At 39.3% G+C, this 25,750-nt stretch overlaps 2 protein-coding genes across 2 annotated transcripts; both read right to left on the bottom strand.

Moving 5' to 3' along the window:
• Positions 1-12,225: 12,225 nt before the first annotated feature.
• On the bottom strand, positions 12,226-13,337 carry s100p (S100 calcium binding protein P). The gene is made up of 2 exons (XM_022752302.1): positions 13,075-13,337; positions 12,226-12,475 (listed from the first exon to the last, which is right to left on the bottom strand). The coding sequence occupies exons 1-2, from the start codon at positions 13,210-13,212 to the stop codon at positions 12,335-12,337; spliced, it is 279 nt and encodes a 92-aa protein (XP_022608023.1). The 5' UTR covers positions 13,213-13,337; the 3' UTR covers positions 12,226-12,334.
• Positions 13,338-13,967: 630 nt separating this feature from the next.
• LOC111226878 lies at positions 13,968-20,411 on the bottom strand. Its single transcript, XM_022752175.1, has 5 exons — positions 20,309-20,411; positions 19,476-19,823; positions 19,047-19,157; positions 16,977-17,077; positions 13,968-16,290 (listed from the first exon to the last, which is right to left on the bottom strand). The coding sequence occupies exons 1-5, from the start codon at positions 20,364-20,366 to the stop codon at positions 16,225-16,227; spliced, it is 684 nt and encodes a 227-aa protein (XP_022607896.1). The 5' UTR covers positions 20,367-20,411; the 3' UTR covers positions 13,968-16,224.
• Between the last annotated feature and the right edge of the window lie 5,339 nt (positions 20,412-25,750).

Below are 25,750 nucleotides of genomic sequence, written 5' to 3' on the forward strand. Positions count from 1 at the left end.
TGTGTGTGTGGTGTGTGTGTGTGTGGTGTGTGTGTGTTGTGGTCGTGTGCTGTGTGTTGTGTGTGGTGTGTGTGTGATGAGAGAGTTGTGTGGGGTAACCTTCTGTCGCAACAGAATATCCTGCCATCGACCACAAACTGCTTCTTTCAGAACTCTGTAGCCTGTTGGGGAGACCGCCTTCTCGTTCCCAACATTAGCACGAACTACATATGGAAAGCCGTTTTTTTAAAAATAAATTATACCTGAATACTGAATACTCAGCCTACACTCAGCTGTCCTTGCTTTCTGATTCAACCGGTCTGTCCTAGCCTCGGGTCTCCATTCCCTATTAAGTGACTGAAAACATTCGGATTGCTCTTGATTTTTCTTCTATTAGTGAATACAATATCTGGGAAAAAAAAAACTTTTTCTGAATATCTAAAACCTTTTAAATACCCTACGTCCCGAAGTTTCAGAGTATCGTTGACTGATGGCTTTAGATGGTTATTCCTTAGTAGCTTCTCCTCTCTTGTCTTGCACATGTTAATAAAAGTTTATTCCGTTCACTCAGAATTAAGTCTCTCCTCGATGAACTTAACATCCCACACGTACCACGCTACCAACCTATTAATCAAGACTATATTGTCTGGGCTGCCCAGATTGTTAAGCCATGTAGCACTCTAGCTTAATGACTAGAAAGTAGAGAGAAGGGCTAACGGCTCCATCCACCTTGTCTCACAAGTCATTATTCAGACTAATGTTAATACAATTGTTCATCCGGATTTTGCGTGTACAGGTTCTTTTTCATTAATGCTTATAAACTACGATTTCATAAAACATCATTAAACAAATTATAAAAAGTTAATAAGGAATTTGCTATTTACTAAACAAAGGCTTTATAAAGGCTTGAGCAAATGTTTACTCAGTCTTGATCTGTGGGTAACTACTCTAAACCGCTGATCCCATTTAACTTCCTGGGGCTTTTCGGTACCATATCCCTGACCTGCTTCACAGAGAGAATGAAGTCTGCTTATTGACATGGTAGAAAAGTGCTAATAAAACTATAAGAGCATATGTGAGACAAATAAAATAGAGCAGAACATCACACACACACAGCACACACACACACACAACACACACAGCACACACACACACCCGCCACCACTTTAACCTCTCGACTGCAGCCACATCTCTCCTCACTTGGGACACCTCCGCCATAATCCCCATAGCCTTTATAATGCCCCGGACAGAGAGCCAGGAAGAGAGATAGAGAGAGAGAGTGAGAGAGGAAGTGAGAGTGGAGAGTGGAGAGTGGAGCGGTCTCAGCTTATGCCCGCAAAGCCCGAATTACAGGCAGCCACGTTTCACCAATGGCCACAGCAGGCCTCAAGGATCAACTCACACTGTCAAATCAGCTGCAGGCACATAGAGAAGGGAGGTATGCATACAGCAGCAGCAATTATTTGCAATAGGGAATGGTTGATCGAGTCTCTGCTGTGCATTGTTTAATAGTGCCGTCAGAAATACAGTACCAGTACAATACGTTTTTATACTGCATTTTTGAAACGGAGAGTTTTATCTGACATCTAGAGGGCAGCAATCGGCGTTCAGGTATATCACAACTGCCCTGACTGGAGAAAGTGTGTTACTTGGCCGGTGCATCATGATAGAGTGATGACCTGACTCTAAAGACAGAAAGTATCCAGAAGTGGATTAAGAACGCAGCATGAAACGCCTCTGAATCGAGGATTACAACTAGCTGGTCCAAAGTTTTGCCCTCGCATGTGTCTTTGAATTCTAATCAGTGTGTTGGCGTTGTGATGTCCTGGCACCTCAGAGCTTACAGTGTAAACTCAATGCGTGTCAGATATCAAAACTCCACTCAGGCCGATCAGTTTACAAATCCCTCATTTCCTTTGTTAATAAAGATCTTGTGTTAGAAATGTCACTGCAAGGGAAGAAATGACAAAAACAGCCAGATATGAACAATTAATGTTTAAATTGAACGTATATTGGAAAATACGGAGCTCTACATGATACAATATTCACTGCTACCAGGCGAGAAGTAGACCAGTAACAGATAGTACTGCCTGCTACCACACCTACAATACTAATAACAAATAGGCAAAACTTCACATTACACTTGCGTCATTCCTGTCTAAAATAAGTATGGCCATCTTGCCTATATACTGACCACCTTACACCTTATTGGGCAAGGGACATCATCTTACACTTTTGACATATGATCCAGCCGTCCCCTCACAAATGTTGAAAATCAACAGTTCATTTGACACTGTCTACTTCTCCCTGGCTTAGCCAGTGAATATTGTATTCATGTAGAGGCTCCGCTATTTTCGCATATACGTTCACTTTAAACATTAATTGTTCATATCTGGCTGTTTTGTCATTTCTTGTGTGTATATGTCTTAACGCCAAGATCTTTTAATAAAAAGGAAATGAGGGGAATTGTAAACTGAGCCTGAGTGGAGTTGATATCTGACACGCATTGAGTTTAACTGTATGACCTGAGGTGCCAGACATCAACAACGCCAACACACTGATTAGAGATTCAAAGACACATGGAGGGCAAAACTTTTGGACCAGCCTAGTTTTGTTAATTCCTCCGTCAGAGCGTCATGCTGCGTCTTTAATCCATTCTGTGATACTGTTCTGTCTTTAGGTCAGGTTCATCATCTCTATTCCTGATGCACCGGCCAAGTAACCACTTTCTCCAGTCAGGGCATTGTGTTAAGTGCTGAACGCCGATGCTGCCCTGCTAGTGGCATGATAAACTCTCCTTTTCAAAAAGCAGTCTTAAAGGTATTGTATGGTACTGTATTTCTGACCGGCACTTAAACAATGCCAGGCAAGAGACTCATACAATCCTATTGCAAATAATTGGCTGCTGCTGTATGCATGAAACTCCCTTTCTCTATGTGCCTGCAGGCTTGGATTTTACAGTGTGAGTTGATCCTGAGGCCTTACTGTGGCCATTGGTGAAACTTTGGCTGGCCTGTAATACGGCTTGCGAGGCCATTAAGCGAGAACTTCCATCTCCACTCTCCAACTCTTCCACTTCCTCTCTCACTCTCCTCTCTCTCTCTCTCTCGCCTGTCTCTCCTTGTCGGGGCAGTTAAAAGGCTTATGGGGGATTATGGGAGGGTGTCCCAAGTGAGGAACGGATGTGGCGTGCAGTCGAAGAAAGGTAAAGGTGGTGGGGGGTGGTGGTGTGTTGTGTGTGTGCTGGTGTAGTGTGTGTGTGTGTGTGTGTGTGTGTTTGCTCTAATTTTTTATTTGTCTCATCAAATATGCTCTTTAGTTTTATTAGCACTTTCTACCATGTCCAATAAGCCAGACTTATTCTCTCTGAAGCAGGTCAATGGGATTAGTGGTCCGAAAGCCCCAGGAAAGTAAATGGATCATGGGTTTAGAGTGTTACCACAGATCCAAAGAATGAGTTAATATGTCACGCTTTAATAAAGCCTTTGTGTAGTAAAAGCAAATGTCCTTTTAACTTTTTATAATTTGTTTAATGATGTTTTATTAAATCATTTATTAAAGCCTATTAATGAAAAAACCTACACCAAAATCCATGAACAATTTATTACATTTCTAATAATGACTTGTGTAGAAAGCGATGAGGCCCGTTAGCCCTTCTCTCTCTCCCTGACTTTCTGTCATTAGAACTCTAGTGTAACATGCCTAGACAATCATGGCAGCCGCAAGACAATAGTCCTTATTAAATAGGTGTACGTCACGTGTAAGTTCACACAGGAGAGACTTAATTCTGAGTTACGACGGAATAAACTTTTATTACCATGTGCAAAACATAAGAGCAGTGAAAGGCTACTAATACCATCTAAACGTCATACAGTCTAACCATCTCGGAATTTTCACGAAGGGTAATTTAAAGTTTTAGATATTCAGAAAAAGTTTTTTTTTTTCCCAGATAATTTTATTCATTATAGAAAAAATCAAGCATGCCAATGTTTTCAGTCACTTTAATAAAATAGACCCGATAGGACAGAGGTGTGATTGCAGCAAGAGGCAACACTGAGTAGCTGAGTGTATTCATATTCATATAATTTATTTTTAAAAAAACGCTTTCATATTATTTCTGTCATAATTTTGGAACAAAGGTCTCTCACCACAGGCTACAATCTGAAAGCCGTGTGTCGATGCAGGATATTTGTGGACAGAGGTTTACGCCAACACTCTCCTACACAGCACACACACACACACCACATCACACACACACACCACACACACACACACACACACACACACACACACACACACACACAGCTACTGCTCCAAGCTCAGCTCAGGCTCCATACATGTGGATGAGGTAAGCAGTTATGGCATAGCCGTCATTCTGTTTAAAAGCCACACATCTCAGGTCATATGAGCTGCCAGGGTGTCTAAAGCTCATTCTCGTGGCCTGATTTCAGCAGCCGAAACAAGCTAAACACACTGCTGCTCTTTGTCTCTACATTTACCCAGTGTGTTTTCCCGTCCTTGTAGCCGTCATGCGGCGTCACTGGGTTTCACCGAGGGACCGCAGTACGTCTGGGACTACTGAAGGCTACTTGACCACACTGACTGTCTGACTCCTGGGTTGTTTGATAACTGATTATGTCAACTTTCAACGTGCGATGCCCGTAAAATACACGACTTCAGCTTGTGAGCGACAGGAAAACCAAAAAAGGGAAATACTAAATGCCAAAATAGCTGTTGAAGCTGCCTTAATCGATATTTCTAATTAAAGGACCAGTTCACTCACCCCTATCTTTCCAAGCATTTTATGGGAATCTGCAGAGTCCTCAGGGGGGGAAAGTTCTTCAACATGGTTTGGCTGTTCAAAGCAAGCTTGTGGAGAGGAAGGTTTGATTCTCCTGTGTTTGCCGGATTGCCTTTATGGTCGGTGGTTACAGATATCGAGCCGTAGAGCGCCACAGCGGATGAAGGGCTGTTTACCTTCTCTTTCCGGAAGTGGAGAAAGGATCTCAAATACGGTGTTATTCAAAATCCAGGCCAGTTAGCAACACGTATTGAGGGAAATGAGCAGTACTAGAGTGCTAGAGTCAAAGGCTGCCCCAATCTATATCTAGAATATACTCCAAACGAAGATGCCAGCATTCCTCACCGTCCTGGTATGACTGCTGAAAAGGAAGTGGGGTGACCTCTCTGTTCTCATTGTTTCTGATGACGCCCTGGCCGCCCCTGGTGAATGGCCTCTCTACCCACCTCCCTCTCTGGAGAAACCATCCTCCGGAGGGGAACATACTTAGGAGGGGTGTCTGTAGAGGGAAAGCCTGACCTGTCGCTTGTGGGGAAACAATTTCATATTCTGTATTCACTTGTTTACAACACTTCATTGTGTATATGCTGATCCAAAATTCCATTGAAGTCAGCCATATTTCAATAACTGCGTCTTCTTTCATGCTAACGCCGACTCAGTCAAACAAGGTTTTGCAAAAATTGGATAAGTCATGTAGGACTTAATTGTCATTACTGTACTGACAAATCCAAACCAGTCTTAGGTTAATAGATTATTGTTTGTTAGAAATGTGTTACCTAGCAGTATTTTTCTATTCACACCTGATTCTAATGTGAATTTTTGTTTCGATTGGAGCAGCTGCTCGTTCTAATCATTTGAGTTATTATGTTAACACTGAATCAAATAATCTGTGTGTAATGGTGACAGGGAGCACTCAAAAGTGACGAACGCGAGAGCATATCAACCAACTCTGCAGTTCCCTCAGCTGTACAATGTAAAATCAGGAAGCTAAGAAAGCTCTGAAAAAACCTCAAGTATACAACATGTTCAGCACCAAATAGCAGACAAAGTTAGCGACTAGTTAATATAGTGGCAACATATAGCAGCTAGAGCCAGAGATTCAGTCAGATAAACATTATCAGGTGGTTAGAAAAAACAACTCCAAATGATATGCTAATGTTGCTCCGTGTGTCTGCTGGCTGTCGATAATGGTGTCTTATCATGCATTATCAGTGAAGACACATGGCAATGCATGTTGGTACCAACCCCACCCTCGAGAATAAATGGAAATGTATAAAATATATATATATATATATATATATATATGTATATGTGTGTGTGTGTGTGTGTGTTTTCTGTTCTTTTTTATGTGACACTACTGGTGAATATGGGTTGATTCTTTCAATTGCTGTGAGTCCATTTATTCTCAGAGGGTGGGGTTGGTACCAACATGCATTGCCATGTGTCTTCACTGATAATGCATGATAAGACACATTATGACAGCCAGCAGACACACGGAGCAACATTAGCATTCATTTGGAGTTGTTTTTCTAACCACCTGATAATGTTTATCTGACTGAATCTCTGGCTCTAGCTGCTATATGTTGCACTATATTAACTAGTCGCTAACTTTGTCTGCTATTTGGTGCTGAACATGTTGTATACTATGAGGTTTTTCAGAGCTTTCTTAGCTTCCTGATTTTACTTGTACAGCTGAGGGGAACTGCAGAGTTGGTGATGATGCTCTTCGCGTTCGTCACTTTGAGTGCTCCCTGTCACATTACACACAGTTATTTGATTCAGTGTTAACATAATAACTAATGATTAGACAGAGCAGCTGTCCAATCGAAACAAAATTCACATTAGAATCAGTGTGAATAGAAAAATACTGCTAGGTAACACATTTCTAACAAACAATAATCTATTAACCTAAGACTTGTTTGGATTTGTCAGTACAGTAATGACAATTAAGTCCTACATGACTTATCCAAATTTTTGCAAAACCTTGTTTGACTGAGTCGGCGTTAGCATGAAAGAAGACGCAGTTATTGAAATATGGCTGACTTCAATGGAATTTTGGATCAGCATATACACAATGAAGTGTTGTAACAAGTAGATACAGAATATGAAATTGTTTTCCCCACAAGCGACAGGTCAGGCTTTCCCTCTACAGACACCCCTCCTAAGTATGTTCCCCTCCGGAGGATGGTGTTCTCCAGAGAGGGAGGTGGGTAGAGAGGCCATTCACCAGGGGCGGCCAGGGCGTCATCAGAAACAATGAGAACAGAGAGGTCACCCCACTTCCTTTCAGGCAGTCATACCAGGACGGTGAGGAATGCTGGCATCTTCGTTTGGAGTATATCTAGATATAGATTGGGGCAGCCTTTGACTCTAGCACTCTAGTACTGCATCATTTCCCTCAATGACGTGTTGCTAACTGGCCTGGATTTGAATAACACCGTAATTGAGATCCTTCTCCACTTCCGGAAAGAGAAGGTAACAGCCCTTCATCCGCTGTGGCGCTCTACGGCTCGATATCTGTACCCACCGACCATAAAGCAATCCGGCAAACACAGGAGAATCAAACCTTCCTCTCCACAAGCTTGCTTTGAACAGCCAAACCATGTTGAAGAACTTTCCCCCCCTGAGGACTCTGCAGATTCCCATACATGCTTGGAAAGATAGGGGTGAGTGAACTGGTCCTTTAATATAGAAATATCGATTAAAGCAGCTTTAACAGCTATTTTGTGCATTTAGTATTTCCCTTTTTGGTTTTCCTGTCGCTCACAAGCTGAAGTCGTATTTTACGGCATCGCACGTTGAAAGTTGACATAATCAGTTATCAAACAACCCAGGAGTCAGACAGTCATGTGTCAAGTAGCCTTTCAGTAGTCCCAGACGTACTGCGGTCCCTCGGTGAAACCCAGTGACGCCGCATGACGGCTACAAGGACGGGAAAACACACTCGGTTAAAGTTTAGAGACAAAGAGCAGCAGTGTGTTTAGCTTGTTTCGACTGCTGAAAGTCAGGCCACGAGATGAGCTAGACACCCTGGCAGCTCATATGACCTGAGATGTGTGGCTTTAAAACAGAATGAGGTATTCATAACTGCTCTACCTCCTCACATGTATGGAGCTGAGCTGAGCTGAGCAGTGTGTGTGTGTGTGTGTGTGTGTGTGTGTGTGTGTGTGTGTGTGAGAGAGTGTTGGGGTAAACCTCTGTCCACAAATATCCTGCATCGACACACGCTTTTCAGATTGTAGCCTGTGGGGAGACCTTTGTTCCAAAATTAGACAGAAATAATATGAAAGCGTTTTTTAAAAATAAATTATATGAATATGAATACACTCAGCTACTCAGTGTCTGCCTTTCTGATCACACCTCTGTCCTATCGGGTCTATTTATTAAGTGACTGAAAACATTGGATGCTTGATTTTTCTATCTGAATAAATATCTGGGAAAAAAAAAACTTTTTCTGAATATCTAAAACTTTAAATTACCTTCGTGAAATTTTAGAGATGGTTAGACTGATGGCTTTAGATGGTATTTAGTAGCGGGTACATTTAGTACAGAGTTACTAATGAACATCTTTTTTGGCCTTGTTTTAATGAAGGTGAACATTAGTTCAATCAGGAAGACTATCTTTAAGCCTTTTCCATTCACTATTCTCTCTCTCACCCACTTCTTGTAATCAGCTGACTCCAGGTGTTTTCGGTAACCAATCAGATCCCACCACGATCTCAACCGGCCAATCGCGTTGTCCCTGTCAAACTCTCTCACATCTCTCACCTTTCCTCTCTTGTTTTGCACATGGTAATAAAAGTTTATTCGTTAACTCAGAATTAAGTCTCTCCTGATTGAACTTACACGTACGTACAACCTATTAATAAGACTAATGTCTGGGCTGCCAGATTGTTAAGCATGTACACTAGGTTAATGACAGAAAGTCAGAGAGAAAGGCTAACGGCCTCTCACTTTCTCACAAGTCATTATTAGAAATGTTAATAAATTGTTCATGGATTTTGGTGTAGGTGCTCTGCACTGAGGTTTTTCATTAATAGCTTATAAATGATTTATAAAACATCATTAAACAAATTATAAAAAGTTAATAAGGACATTTGCTATTACTAACAAAGGCTTTATAAAGGCTTGAGCATGTTTACTCATTCTTGATCTGTGGTAACTACTCTAAACCCATGATCCATTTACTTTCCTGGGGCTTTCGACCATATCCCATGACCTGCTTCAGAGAGAATAAGTCTTGCTTATTGACATGGTAGAAAGTGCTAATAAAACTATAAGAGCATATGATGAGACAAATAAAAAATAGAGCAGAACACACATACACACACACACACACACACACACACACACCCCCCCACCACCTTTACCTCTCGACTGCAGCCACATCCTCCTCCACTTGGGACACCTCCCCATAATCCCCCATAAGCCTTTATAATGCCCCGGACAGAGAGACAGGGAGAGAGAGAGAGAGAGAGAGTGAGAGAGGAAGTGGAGAGTGGAGAGTGGAGAGTGGAGAGTCTCAGCTTAATGGCCTCGCAAGCCGATTACAGGCCAGCCACGTTTCACCAATGGCACAGTAAGGCCTCAGGATCAACTCACACTGTCAAATCAGCTGCAGGCACATAGAGAAGGGAGGTCATGCATACAGCAGCAGCAATTATTTGCAATAGGGATGGTGATGAGTCTCTGCTGTGCATTGTTTAAGTGCCGGTCAGAAATACAGTACCAGTACAATACCTTTTTAATACTGCTTTTTGAAAAGGAGAGTTTATCTGCCACTAGAGGGCAGCATCGGCGTTCAGGTATTACACAACTGCCCTGACTGGAGAAAGTGTGTTACTTGGCCGGTGCATCATGATAGAGTGATGACCTGACCTAAAGACAGAAAGTATCACAGAAGTGGATTAAGACGCAGCATGACGCCTCTGATCGGAGGATTAACAAACTAGCTGGTCCAAAAGTTTTGCCCTCCATGTGTCTTTGAATCTCTAAATCAGTGTGTTGGCGTTGTGATGTCTGGCACCTCAGAGTCATACAGTGTAAACTCAATGCGTGTCAGATATCAACTCCACTCAGGCTCAGTTTACAATCCCCTCATTTCCTTTTTATAAAGATCTTGTCGTTAGAAATGTCACTGCAAGGGAAGAAATGACAAAACAGCCAGATATGAACAATTAATGTTTAAATTGAACGTATATTGGAAAATACGGAGCCTCTACATGAATACAATATTCACTGGCTAACCAGGGAGAAGTAGACAGTGTCAATGATGTGATTTCAACATTTGTGAGGGACGGCCTGGATCATATGTCAAAATGTAAGATGATGTCCCTTGCCCAATAAGGTGGTAAGGTGGTCAGTATATAGGCAAGATGGCCATACTTATTTAGACAGGAATGACAGCAATGTAATGTGAAGTTTGCCCTTATTTGTTATTAGTATTGTAGGTGTGAGTAGCAGCAGTACTATCTGTTACTGTCATTTAGATAATTTTATTTACCTATGATCACTGAAAAACAGACTATATACACTATATACATATATATATATAAACACACTGTTGCTCATAAAGTTGGAATAAAATATTTCTTTCCTTTTTCCATGAAATGATTGTGACAATGTGATTTATTTCATTTCACCTGGGTAATTGGGAAACATAATGTAATCATTACACCTGGTCAAAAGTGATTACTGATGCATTTAAATAGGAATAAACAGAGGATTGTGTCTGAAAACAAAATTATTCCAACTTTATGGGCGACAGTATATATATATATTAGTATATATATATATGTATATATGTATAAGTATATATATATATATATATTATATATATATATATACTATATATATAATATTACCCTATTTATATATATAATAGGTAATACAATAAATACAATTATGCAAAATTGGATATTAAATATATATATAGATATATATCTATATCTTATATCTATATTATATATATATATATATAATAGGTAAATAAAATTATCAAAATGACAGTAACAGATAGTATAACTCAGCACATGGCTGCTACTCACATCTACATATATATATATACACTATATACTGTATATAGTGGAGGAGAATGTGGCTGTGGACTCAAGAGGTCATCAAGAGGTAAGTATATATATATATAAATGTAAAAATGTATATATATATTTTTTTCAAATGTATTTTTTTTTTGTCTTGAGTTTTCTTAGTTTCATTATTTTAATTGATATTATTGTTACCTCTTCTATTGGTCTGTGTGACATGAGTTACAAGAAATGTCCCATGCCCCTGCATGTGACCACTAAGGTGTTTGCAAGATGCTGTTTGTGAAGCGACAACATACCTAGTCTGTGGTTATTGTGTGTACCTCTAGCTCACATGCATGTCCCCTTGTCCTAGTTAGACAGGAAGCTTTGTTTGAGTGTGACTCTCTGACCACCTGCTGCAACACTTTCAAAATAATTTCCTACTATATACAATCTCCCATCATCATTCATTTTGTGCTTCATCCACCATACAAATACCTGAATTTATGTTATTTTGCTGCCATAGTAGGATCCAAAAGTAAACTGCTGTGTATTTTGTTTCATATTTGTACCTTTTGTACCTTAATTCTTTAAGTTGGATGTTTTACTTTTAGAATTGCCTTGCTGCTGTTAATGTTCATGCCTTGCATATGTATATGTATATCCGTCATTTTGTCACTGGTGGGAAAAACCTATGAGAAATTTTCCAGATGTTTTAAGGAACCACATTTTAGGGAACAAAAACCATTTAATCTTGCTGTACGTTTTTCAGTGATCATGCAATGGATTTTGAAAGAATTTCATCATCCAGGGTGTTTCAAAATGTCATCCAAAGTGGAGCAATTGTACGTTTTTGGACTCTGTGGTAGCATCAGCCGCCAGTTCAATTCTGGCATGGCCCCTTGACCCGGTGGAGGTGGTGGGAGAAAGGATAATGAAGGTGAAGCTATCATCCCAGATAAAGAGCATGTCCCGCCTCATGCAGGACACTCTGACATCACAGGGCAACTCCAACACTGACGGGCTGCTGCACCCGCTGTGTGTGAAGGAGAGATACTGCAGGTCCTTATTTCCCTCAGCTAACTTATGTAATATGTATATAATAATGTGACTTAAACGGTTATGTCTGTTTACTCATTTATTTTGCTTATTTTGTATTTATTTTACTTTTGATATTTATTTTACATATTTTTGTATTTAATTTACTTATTTTGTATTTATCAGATTTTGTTAATTACCTCTGTTTACTTATATTTTTATTTTACTGATACTTGTGTTCCTGCACTTTCCCCTCTGCCACTAACTCTGCAAATCTCCCCGCTGTGGGATTAACAAAGCATTGTCTTGTCTTGTCTTGTCGTATTAATATAGAAAGTTTCTGTCTATAGTCAAATAACACTCGACAACCATGTACAGGTAGATAATTGACTTTATTCAGCTGCTAAAAAAAATAAAATAATAACTACAGTACAGATTTTCTGATGCAGTTGCCGCCATTTGGCCCCACCCAAGGGTGCGGTGGACTTGCTCACTTCTTGGGACATCGGTTGTGGCAGGCGCAGGTCAGAGCAGCTACCATCACCACAAATTCGCTGAAGTCGATATCGGAGTCTCCATTAAAATCCAGACTATTCAGCAGCTTGTCCACCTCAGCTTGGTTCTTCGCTCCCTGTACAGAGCAACAAAACACCATCAGTGTTGCCAGATGACACTAGATCAAAATGTTTTTTTTTAACATGTCCCTCCTCTCTCCTCATCAAACTCTTTTCACAGCCAAATTTTAGTATCACGAGTGTTCTATTTATAAAGTACGAGATAGATCTTAGGTCAGAGAAATGGCATTAAGTTGAAACGTATTGCTGCGGCAGAATGTAACAATGAGATTTACTCTTCAAAAAGTGTCTGCGTTAACAATAAATCCAAAGATACAAAGCTGTAGAAGCCATCATCTTTAAGTGACATGGCTTGTTCAAAAATTTCTAGGCCAGGAAGGAAATAAAAGTTGGCGTAAAAACCTGAAAATAAAAACATCTTTTACCATTAGTTCAAACAGGAAGATTGGTACTATGATGTGTCAAAGTATATTTTAAACATGATTCTTTATTCTTTGGTGTTTATTCACTTTCCTACTTTCCTGAGACCACAAGTCAATGCATATTTTCAATAAATATTTGAACTGTGAGCGTATGTGCCTGAGCTTCATTAGGTAGGTCTCAGTGCTGTCACTACCCTGAACCACAGATATCCTCCCCCACAGGTGTACGGTACCTTGAGCAGTCCAGGAAGCTCCTTCTCCAGCAAAGTCTTGGCCTCAGCTTTGGTGAGGGTGTCTGGTTTTCCCTGATCAGCAGCGTAAGTATCGAAGGTCTTCATCATGATGGCCATGGCTGTCTCTAGCTGGGTCATGGTTGCTTCTTGAGAGGTGGTTCGTAAAAGTACAGAGGACAGTCGAAGGACAACGCTGGTTAACAGAGCAGTCGATGTGTCAGGGGTGGGAGAGGAGAGAGGCGACTCTTTCTTATACCTTTTGAAAAATGGGTTTGGTGCCAGTGCACAAAAGGTTAGATAATACTGGTTTAAGTGTTTGATGAAGGTGGTGGCTTCAACTTTACCTCAGTCCTACTCCGCCCAATGTGCACATTACCTCACCAACCATACAGAGATTTAGTCATTTATTTATTGATTTAAAGGGAGGGATTTCCATTAAACAGACAACAAAGGCGCTTTTCTCTGTGATATGGTTCATTTGAGGCAAAGTAAATCATAATTATTCTATTATACAAGGTATAAAGTGTGTGTTGGTTGTCACTTTGGGAATCATCACTTGATAATTTTGAAACACCACTGTCATTGCATCCACTGTGGTCGAGTGGTTGTCTGTGCTGCTGCGTAGGGGTGGACATGAACCACGAGAGGAAACTTGAAATTGAAAAGCTTGAGTTGTGTAAAAGTACATGAGTGTGTTTGTCTGCTTTCTGTTCTCTCTGGTATCCTGGTTTCCTAGAAACAGTGCTCTTACAGTAAACTGTACATATGAAATACTGTGTATCGTCTACAAGCTTTTATCTGGTCACACAACCAATATCTCAGCTGCAGCACTAGTCTGGCTGCGACAGAGTACGTCAAACACAATGAGAAAGACACATTATATGAAGCCCAATATTTGGTATACAGTTTATTACTGCAGGATGCATTTAAGAAGCTGGCCTCAATGACATATCAGTTTGAATGAAATATTACAGGCACATTATAGCATTATTTACAGTATCATTTATATCCCACTGAGGTGGCGAATTAGTATGTACAGAGTGCATCTTTGCAAACAAAACAAAAATGGCGAAAGTGTGAGAAAGCTTCAGTCACAGCAAATGGTGGTTAACACCTTTTGCAAGTCATATGGGAAGGCATGCAGGTACGCGGAAGTATAAAGTAACGTGTGTAAAGGAGCGTCTCTTTGTAACCTCCCCCATTCTTTATCAAAATGAAACTGACTGACTCACTGGGACGAGTGTCTCTGTATTGAGAAAGGTCTTGGCAATCAATAGGCATCAATCAGACCAGTATTTATCAACTTATTAATCATTGCTTTCACATTATGACTTTGTCATAAACACAAATAAATAAAGCTGAATAAGTGTGACACCAAAATCATCTGTGTTGTAGGTTATAGTACCATCCAGTGTACATTAGGGCTGAACAATCAATTGAAATATTCTCAAAAATCGCAATGCCGCCAAGTGCAGTATTCAAATCACAGAAGGTGTAACTTTTTGATAAAGGTAAAATGTGTCACAATAGACCATAAATACAGCATTGTGGTGCTATAGAAATGCCCCAGCCTACAAATCACATTATCAAGATGTAAGGGAATATATGCTTGTTTGGTACAGCCCCCAGCAAAAATCACATTATCATCAATTTTATATTTTTGTTTCGGAGAAACTGACATGCAAAAATTAACATTCCCCACTATAATTGGGAATATTTGTTTTTGCATATTACATGCTAGCAATTTAGCATACAATACATTAAAGAACTGTAGGTAAGACAATTAGTATCACTGAAAACAAACTAAAGTCACACTTAAAGTTGGCAGAAGAAAGATATCATGTTGAAAGTCTTTAATAGCTCCATTTGTGAACTCAGCACTCTGTATGTTACTCCATGATTTGGTCACATTATGCAAACCTTAAGGTCAACTGACTCCCTGTAATAATAAAATGTTTGCGTGGGTTCAAAACTAACATTTAAAGCCAATGTTTGCATAGACTACACCAGCCACTGCCTACCCTACTAGCTACTGAAGAGAACAGAAAGCAAAGTCAGTGGAAATGTTCAACTTAAGCACTGGTTTTCCACAGACTAATATTTTTATCTTTCTGAGCAGCTGGAGGAACAAAATAAATAAATTAAAAAAACAGAAACTTACCCCTTACAGTTTATGATATGAAGTGCTCAGTCACCAGTTGGGCTAATTTCAAATCTATCCAGTATAACCTACATGTCTGATCGTTGGTAACTAACTATCTTAGAGCAGCTACAGCTTCACATTTTCAGTGCTTAAGGATGCTAGTTGAGTACAGTTACTTCACAAACAGCATGCTAATGCATTAGCATCTTGAGCGCACACAGCTATTTAGTTTAGACAGAGATCAAAAGCTTAACCTCAGACTGTACATATTCTTTGAGTTTGAGTACAAAAAAAAATGAATGAGCTCTCTTTGTTTTTATGTATAGGCCTACAATGAGCATGTGTGCATTTTCTAAGCATGTTTTGATGGCTAGCAACTTCTGGCTAACACTGAGTGTAATTCTGTCTTCAGTAATGCTACAGTCCTCTACCAACATGGTCTCTGGACATTTTAGAAAAGGAAACACACAACCTCAAATGTAGATCACATGTTTATGACTGCAGATGTTCTGTATCAGTTTCTTGTGCCTTTGTGTGATGAATATAAACAGAACAAGGCCGGGGAGAAACCATTTCGACCGTCACAGGCACCGTTTCCACTTCCTGTCAATGACCTATTACAGAGCAACCCCATAACACCACAGTTTCCACTCAGTGTCCTTATCATGATCTGAAGTCATTGTGAAACCGACATGTTCGCTATAGAATCAATACCACTCACTAATGTGGACCACTGACTAGCTTATAGTATGATCAAGTCAAAACAGAAGCAACTACTTTTCTCCTTTTAGTCTGCTACAAGTAAGCCAGATATTGAGATGAACTGAGACCATGAAGATGAATAAGACTTAGTTCATAGAAAAATATTAAATATTTTTACTGATATAAAATCTTTCACATAATTCCAATCTGGGAAAGTGGTTTCAGACTTTTGGACCCCGCTGTACATGCAGAAAAGTTAAGGGCACAAAATACCAGAGGATGAAGAAAGTCCACTGAGCAGATCCTCATCCACTTTCTTTGGTCTGCACGCGTTCAAAGTAATCGAAGGATTCATACACAGGTACCTGACACTGAAAGAGACAGAAAAATAAAAAAACTCACATACTGCATCAGTAGAGTATAGCAGTATATAAACATTTGTCAGATAAGCTTGAGGGTTTGTGGTGCTCAAAGGTCAAGACCTTTGCTAAGGTGCATAACATAAAACTGAGCAGGCGTGATCAACAGGCACAGTTAGTCAGAGACAGGATATCAGTCAATCCAGTATAACAGTCCCGATTAAATCCTATCACAGTGTATTAAGCCTGTTATTTGTGGGATTGTTGTACGGCTTTGCATTATACTGCTCCTACAAAAAAAATGTTACTCTAAATAGTCAGTTAGTTTTTTATTCAGTCACTATAATACAATAAGTATAAACAATATATATATATATATATATGTTAAATAATTTAATTTCATTATATATCTAAATAAATCTAAAATAAATCTAATTTGGTTTTGGTGCAGCCTCAGAGAGTAGATCTATAGGAGCAAAGTTCACACCATTCACCACATGTCATCCGCATTTTCTCACATCTCAGCTGAAACACATATGGACATTTTTAATAGGTCTGCTAAACGCCATTTAAAGAATAAGACAAATAATATATAAATGAATTTGAATGGGTTAAAGAAGCACAATGCTATCACTAAAACGTGGAACAAACACCCTGTTTTGCCTCCCCCTCCTCTCCCTCGTCACCATTAGACTCACCCACTGAGAAGAGCCTCTGGAGGAGCTGGTGCTGTCTTTGTCCATCTCTGCCACCTCAGAGTCAACGTGGGGAACCTCATAGATCACCCTGGCTGCTTGTGCTGAACCCATGGGCCACACACACACACACACACACACACACACACACACACACACACACACACACACACACACACAGAAATGATTAGCAGGACTCTTCCATAAGATATTATGAAAATATACAGAAGTGGTACGTTTAAGCTTTGTTTTAAATTGGATGGACATTGCAGTCACTACTGCATTGGACTGTACCAGGAAACCAAGGGTGGCAGTGGTTTCCTGGTACAGTCCAATGCACCCTTTCTAAGTCGCACCAAGTAGCCTTATATCATATACATCCTGTAGTGCTAACCCTGTTGCACCAACCAATTCCTCATTATTCTCAGTGGCCCGTGGTGTACCACAGGCTTCAATTCTTGGTCCCATACATTTCACACTGAGCCCAAGTCATATCCAGTGTTAAAAACTATACCTACATAAAGATGCCCTAGAATTGTGCTTGCGGAAATTAGGTGTATTGACATACTACACATAAAAATGTCTTTTTTTTAAACCTGAGCTGGTTATGTGTTGCGCATGTAAACATCTAACATGCTAGCAGTAGGACTCCAATAGATACTAGGACACTGTGGCACATGCACAGCTTTTTCAGGGTTGTTTCATCTTTTCCATCAGATGCGCATGAGACAGACAACTGAAAAACATGGCTGCGTATACATGCCATTAAAATTACTACAGCACACTGATATTTATGATTTCATCCAGTATACAGTGTCGTCTCAATGTTCTCTTCTTTTATAGCTTTCTTTTATAGCTGTTTGTTTTTGCTACTTGTAATTTCTGTTTTTCACTAAGAGTTGAAGCAACCAACCTTCGAGTCACCTTTCTCTAAGCTCTAAAGTAAATCAAGGACTCTCTGTGCAAATCTGTGTCTCAATCTAAATTTATAGAATTTCTCATCTGCAATATCCATCTACTACTACCAACCTTGTTTTTATTTTAGAAGTACTCTCATTGGTGTCTTTATTAGGTACACTGCAAAAGACAATCCAATACAACGGCTCAGCAATAATAATATTCTACCTTTATCAAGATCTAATAATCAATTTTGATTGATTGAATTTTGATTTATCGGGTCCAGCTGCCATCAGCTGTGATGTGAACATGTTAAGTTTCTGCCCCTTTCCCTGCTGTGACATCCTTCAAAGCACACAAACACTGTAGACAGACCTGTCACCTGCCCAGCACAGTGCTATTAAACCAGAATGGCCACGAGTAGACCTTCCACTGAGAGTGAGCTCTGAAATAAGTTTGAAAAACACACAATCACCGCTCAAAGCGTCTACATAGTGTCCTCCCAGTCCAAACAGAAAGGCAAACTCATCTGCAAAGTTGCCTTTTTAAATAGCATGTTTACATTTAAAACCCCACTTATATGTGCTAATTTTGGTGCAAAAAGTGGATTATTGATGTTAGAGTTTGAATTATGTTTACACTGTTTACACCAAAAATAGCATGTATAAGTGGGTTTTTGAAAAGCGGTTAAACCCGCTAAAAAGCCAATTAATTCAGTTCACACTGCCATATCTGTAATTTACTGAATTGTGATATTTTTAGGTTTTATTTTCCCAGCTTTTGAGATGTCTATCTTTGGCATTTCTGGTATCCCAGTAAATCGGAAAATGAAGGAAATTTTGTTTGAGAAGTTCATTGAAAAAATACATTAAATTAATTACATAAATTACATTTCTAAATCAAGAGCAGCATCTCTTAAGAAACAATGTACCAGTTATTTTCAATAATTCACAGACTTTACAACTACTTTCTACTGAAGAAATCATTCCTATGAAAACTTTTGATGTTGGGTGGAGACAGATGACTCAGGGAAATTGTGCGTAAACTACCTGCATGGCTAGATACCACTATAGGTTAGAAATTTGTAAAATTGGATGGACCCGTTATTTAATCTTACAGGACATTACATCAATTGAGCTTCTGATGAGTAACAAGACTGAATTTTTTTATTTGTACCTTGTCTCCTTCGCAGAGAACAGAAATAGATGAGAGTGATGAGGAGCAATGGAACCACTACAGCCACAGCAATTATGATGGAGAATGGTATGGATTTATGTGGGTCTTGGCCTGGGTGTTGTGAGAAAAAAACACAGACATTACAATAATAATTACGGGACTGTAAGTGAAGTTTTTTTGTTTGTCTTTTTTTATAAAATATTATTGGCATGTGATATCACAAAAGTTGCAAGATGAGGAAACACATTTTTTTTTTTAATCTTGCAATAGTAGATTATATTAATAAACAAGCAAGATTTGACTGATCTAAGATTTACAAAGTGATATAAAGTCTCTCTTCAGTTTTGAATACATGTCATTATTCACTTTATCCACTGGCAAACCAGGATATTAGTCAAACCTTTAAAGCCTTGGTGTTTTGTCACCTACCATCATCTGTGTCATCTCCTCTGTTCTCTCTGGTCTTAACTGTGATGACTGTGCCCTTTCCTTCACCCTGAACATAAACTGGTATCTCCACACTCAGTTTGCAGGTGTATTTCCCTGAATACTTTGTTGTGATGTTAGAAAAGGTCAAAGTTGAACAGGAATTTGATTCTTCAGACTGTGGTGTTGAGTTGTATTGGTCAGTCTTAATAATTGTTTGATTTCTCCCCCAGTTAAATGTCATTCTTTCAAACGTCCCTTTCCAGCAGCAGGTGATGTTTACAGTCTCTCCCTCCAGGACAGAAACATCAGGAGTCTGGGTCACAACTAACACGCCTGTAGATGAAGCAGCTAAAGAGACAGAGAAACAAATGATTTTGAGGTCCATATTGAGACTGCGTACACTGCATCATTAGCTAAACACATCAGGTTTTTGGCATTTTACAACAAAATCAGAGGATACGTGCTACATAGACATAAAATGCTTCATAGTGATTTAACAAAAAAATAGAATAATAAAGAAATAATGGTCATTTTTTTTTAAACTTCTGTTTCTTTTACAGTGAAACTAATGCTCTGAAATGTAAAATAATAAAATATTCCAAATGCTAATGTTAGCATGTACTTAAATCATTATGAACAAGATACTGTATATCCACGCACTCTACAAACATTCATGTGTTATCTGTGTGAACAACGTACACCTACAACGATAATCTCTGACACTACCAATAATTTCAATAATTAGGAGTTTTGGTCACAGTTTTGACATATATAGCACAAATTCTAACCAGACACAGATGTGATATTTAAGGTTAAGTTGAGTTTCTACTTACTCCAAGATGAGATGGCACAGAGTGAGGCCAGCAGCAGGCTGCTCAGTATGAGCTTCATCTTCTCACACTGCTTCACCTCTGACTACTGACACTCATCACTTCACAACTGCTCTTAGTCCCTCCTACAACATACTCACACACACACACACACACACACACACACACACACACACCCATACACACAAAAGAAACACACTGGGCATCATCTTTTATCCACGGTTTGAGAGAAGTGTGAGAAACCACAACATGAGTTCCTTTTTCCTTTAGATGAAGCAGCAGGCAGCTATAGATTCTCTGCAAGAAACTGTAGCTGAGATTGTTTCGCTCTTTTCTGTTCTCATGAGTTTGAATGCGGAAGTGCCCTTTTACTTTACTATGACAGAGAAATACTGAAGTGGGTTACCAACAAGATAAGCATGGGTATTTTGACACATGCCGTACACTGTCTCTGTGTCGCAATAAAGTCCATTTCTCAATACTCTCTGACATCTCCAAAATGAAAATGCAACATAGGAGGGAAGTCACAGGGTGGTATTTCACAAATCTGAATAGCAGATGTTCTAAGATCACACTTTTGGATGTGTTCATTAGAAATGAACAATAAAAAGGAGAAACTGATACTCTGTTTGTATCTGACATGCGGATATTTAAATACACCACATGAGCCTTTGGTTCTACATAGAGTACCGTGCATCAAAGATAAGACAGTTACATGATCCATCTCAGTCAGTTGGAGTACATAGTAACTGACTTTTAATTGAGATGTTGCGTCTTGAAAGTTACCAGCATTTGGAGACAGGTTGTGGGTAGGACTTAGAGGAAGATTATTAGTATTGTGGTCGAGTGGCTGGAGCACCTGAGGCAACATTTTGCTTCAGGTTACAATGATAGACGTCTGATAGAATCCTAACATTTTATTCCAGTGGATGCCTAAGGAGGCATTGACAGCTCAACGCACTGCAACTTCAGAAAACGAATGCAAATAAAACAAGCATAATCAGAAAACACTGTCATCCATTTTTACAACACATGTGCTGCACATACTCACAACACAAGCAACAACAGAAACGCGCTGCAAATAACTCACAATACAAGCAAATACAGAAATGTGCTGTGAGTAGCACAGATGGCAACAGAAATGTTTCCAGGGGATTCCAAAAAGTAATTAACCTGGCTGTGACACACTTGTTCAATGCTTTTAAGTTGAAAAGTCACAAAGCATTGAACAAGTGCAACCCAGGCGGCATCCATTCTTTGTTTTTTTGTTTGACCAGTTTATGCCAACAGAACAAGCTGTAAACACAACAATGACAGGTTATCACTTAATTCTAAAGACACAACATAAAAAAAAAGATTTAAAAATCCAGACTTATTTATTGGGAGTTGTTTTCTTGCCACCTGATTAATTTAAGTCCAATATTCACTCTACTCTCAGCTATGTTTTGGTGTCTTGGTGTCCACCAACCCCCCAAAAAAAAAAATCTAAGTACTGTATTTAAAATAAACAGAGCAACAGTCAGTGTGTTGATAATGTCGAAATAACTGACGTTATTTATAGAGGATTTTTCAAAACACAGTAACAGGAAAGGGTTACAGTTGTCAGAAAAAACGTGAGTTTCCAAGATCTTCATAATTGAAGATGGGGGTTTTCTCCCCAGTCTTCATCTCTTTCTTCTTCTTTCCGAACTTTCTCTCCTCTTTGGACTGCAGCGGATGTATTTTCAGGAGCAGCTGAAACATGAATAAACTGACTGATGAGCTCCATCCATGGTAATGTAGTACGTACGCTGTTAATGCATGATTTAACAAGACTAAAGGCCAAGTCATGGTTTCCACGTCCCCATGTCTGCAAGGGTCCTGACGTAAATTTCATCACCTGCCCAAGTCAGCGGGGGTCCACATGGACACTGTGTGGATGTCAAAAATTTGAGTCGCATTATGAGCATATCAACTGGCCATACACCAGCTCTTTTCCTGCACTGTGTTGTACACTGTACAGCTTAGTTCCCTTCCTTGGCCCTATTCGTATTAAAGGATCTGTAAATGATGGTCCCTGCCCTTAGATGTTGCAATAGACCACCAGCATCTCAGACCAAAACAAATGCTACGTCGGCCACACCTCCTGGCCTCTATTTGCCCAACCCCCTTGACGTTCATCCCCTTTAACGTTATCAGTCAGAAAGGTGTTATGAAGCCCAGTGTAAATGGCCACTAAACACACAACAAGAAGTACAACTGAATGAAGTTGTGTACCCTGCGTATACAACAGGTCCATGGTCGGACAGGGAAATAAATTCAGCCCTGGACTTATCCGCTTGGACCGGCCACATTAGTGACACTAACAGAGTCAATAAAGACACTGATGGAGCAGGTAAAAACTTGAAAAACTTATTGGATGCTTTGCAGGTATGTCAAATTTTATTAATAGAAGCAATCTGACAGCAAGTGGAAAACCACGACTTGACCTTAAGAGTTTAACATTTGGTAATTAGCACAAACACAAAGTGCAGGCGATCCTGATGGGAATGTCATGAGTTGGATAGATGTTTGGTCATAATTAAAATATCAGACAAGTTAAAATTTTCACTTGATGATGGCATTAGATGAAAACTTATGGGATAAACAAAGTTATTACAATTTATCTTCATCTAGTTTATGTTTATCAAAAACCTTATGGTGGTACTAGCGGAAAAGTCAGGATATCACTGAAGTCATTAGAATTCATCTTCTTGAGGTCATGAATGTTTGTTCAAAATTTCATGGCAATATTTCCAATAGTAGTTGAGTTATTTCAGTCTGAACCAAAGAGATCCCACAGAGCTATGCCATTAGCACAGCTGACAACCTTTTATATAATGGAGTTTGAGTGAGTAAGTGAATATTGTATTGTACCTGCTTTGTGTTGTTGAGGCTTAGTCCGTCTGTTGTTGAAATAGAAGAAGGTCACAAGAAGAACAAGGAAGGGCAGACACCTCAGACAGTAGATTAACACAGATCCTGAAATTGATTGACAGGGACAGCTGCTCAGTTACACCTTCTTTGCCATCACCTGTCACATGAACTTCTGCTTTAAAATGAGAAAAATCTTGTATGTGTTATCATTATTGTGTCCACATTCTATACACATTGTCATCACATTTTTCTGAGCTCGCTGAGCTTTCCTTTCACACTTCAGTAGATGCTCAACCATTTTAGGGTAAGAGAGAAGAAGGAAAAGGGGGGGGGGGTTTACCCAGAATTAAAAAGTTTGTTTATTTTATATCAAATATGTTGCAATCCATAAACAATATTTAATTATATAAATAATTAATTTTGTTTCTTTCTGTGGCTATGTCAATCTATGAACCAGTACAGCCCCTCGGTCCTCTGGCATAAGTCTTTTAGTTGTTCCAAAGTATGAAAAAAAAAGAAAAAAAACTTTTAGTGAATCAGCTTTTTTATTTATTTATTTTTGTCATTTCCAATTTTATCAGGTTTTTATTTCATTATATTTCATTTTTAAATCTGTTTTTTGATTTTATTAGAACAATATCTGTTACAATACTTTGTGTGTTTGATGTTTAAATCACTCAACACCATCTGTATTGTCATTTGTAATCTCCGTCTGTGATGACTGTACCATCGACTTCAGCCAAAGCATAGACACAGGTTGCAGGTGTATCTGTCTGAATCCTCGTTTGTGATAGTTGAAACGGTCAAGTTTGAATAAGATATATGACCCTGGGTCTTAAAGCTGATAAAGTCATTTTGAATTTATGTTAGATTTTTCAACCTGTGAAATATCACACTTTCAAACACCCCTGTCCAGCAGCAGATGTTTACTTTATATCCCCCTCCGTCACCGAGACACCGGGAGACTGGGTCACAACAAATGAAAATGTACACATATTTACCTGATGTACCTGATGGAGCACCTGTAAAAAGACAGAGATAAATTATGTGTGTGATGGCTCTGGACCATATGACAGCAGTTTGTGTTTTGGCTTGTCTCTGTCTCTTTTAATCTTATATTAGTGGCTTTTACAGTATATTTAAAACAAGCAAGATTTGACTGATCTAAACTTTACAAAGTGACATAAAGCCTATATTTTCTAAACAGACCAGGTTCCAGTTTTGAATACATGTCATTATTCACTTTATCCACTGACAAACAAGGATATTAGTCAAACCTTTAAAGCCTTGGTGTTTTGTCACCTACCATCATCTGTGTCATCTCCTCTGTTCTCTCTGGTCTTAACTGTGATGACTGTGCCCTTTCCTTCACCCTGAACATAAACTGGTATCTCCACACTCAGTTTGCAGGTGTATTTCCCTGAATACTTTGTTGTGATGTTAGAAAAGGTCAAAGTTGAACAGGAATTTGATTCTTCAGACTGTGGTGTTGAGTTGTATTGGTCAGTCTTAATAATTGTTTGATTTCTCCCCCAGTTAAATGTCATTCTTTCAAACGTCCCTTTCCAGCAGCAGGTGATGTTTACAGTCTCTCCCTCCAGGACAGAAACATCAGGAGTCTGGGTCACAACTAACACGCCTGTAGATGAAGCAGCTAAAGAGACAGAGAAACAAATGATTTTGAGGTCCATATTGAGACTGCGTACACTGCATCATTAGCTAAACACATCAGGTTTTTGGCATTTTACAACAAAATCAGAGGATACGTGCTACATAGACATAAAATGCTTCATAGTGATCTATGAAAGAAACAGAGTAATACAGAAATATTGGTCCGTTTTTTGTTATGTTTCTTTTTCAATTAAACAAATGCTCTGAAATGCACTGTGCAAAAATCATACTGATCAGTTCAAAACATTCAAACTGTTGAAAACTACTGATCCAGATCCAGATATTCTAAATGCTAATGTTAGCATGCACTTGAATTATGATGAACAAGATACTGTACATCCAAGCTCTCTACGAACGTTCATGTGTTCCCTTTTTGAACAAAGGAGACCTAAAACATTACAACATCCTGACACAACCAATAATTGGTAATATAATAATTAGCACAAACTCTAACCAGACACAGATGTGATATTTAAGGTTAAGTTGAGTAGTTTCTACTTACTCCAAGATGAGATGGCACAGAGTGAGGCCAGCAGCAGGCTGCTCAGTACGAGCTTCATCTTCTCACACTGCTTCACCTCTGACTACTGACACTCATCACTTCACAGCTTCACAGTCCTTCCCACAACGTACGCGCGCGCGCGCACACACACACACACACACACACACACACACACACACACACACACACACACACACACACACCATCTTTTATCCACTTTATATTAAAGAATATTCATCAGTTGAATAGTTGAATGAATGGTGAATGATGGCAGGGTTTTCTTCTTTCTTCTTTCTGTGTTTCAACTATGAGGTGGCATATCTGACCTGACTGGTGAGCTGACACGTGTCCATGCTGGAAATTAGCCGGCTTACATT

The sequence above is a fragment of the Seriola dumerili genome, unplaced genomic scaffold, assembly GCF_002260705.1.
Source record: "Seriola dumerili isolate Sdu_G_001 unplaced genomic scaffold, Sdu_1.0 BDQW01000167.1, whole genome shotgun sequence".
Taxonomy (NCBI): domain Eukaryota; kingdom Metazoa; phylum Chordata; class Actinopteri; order Carangiformes; family Carangidae; genus Seriola; species Seriola dumerili.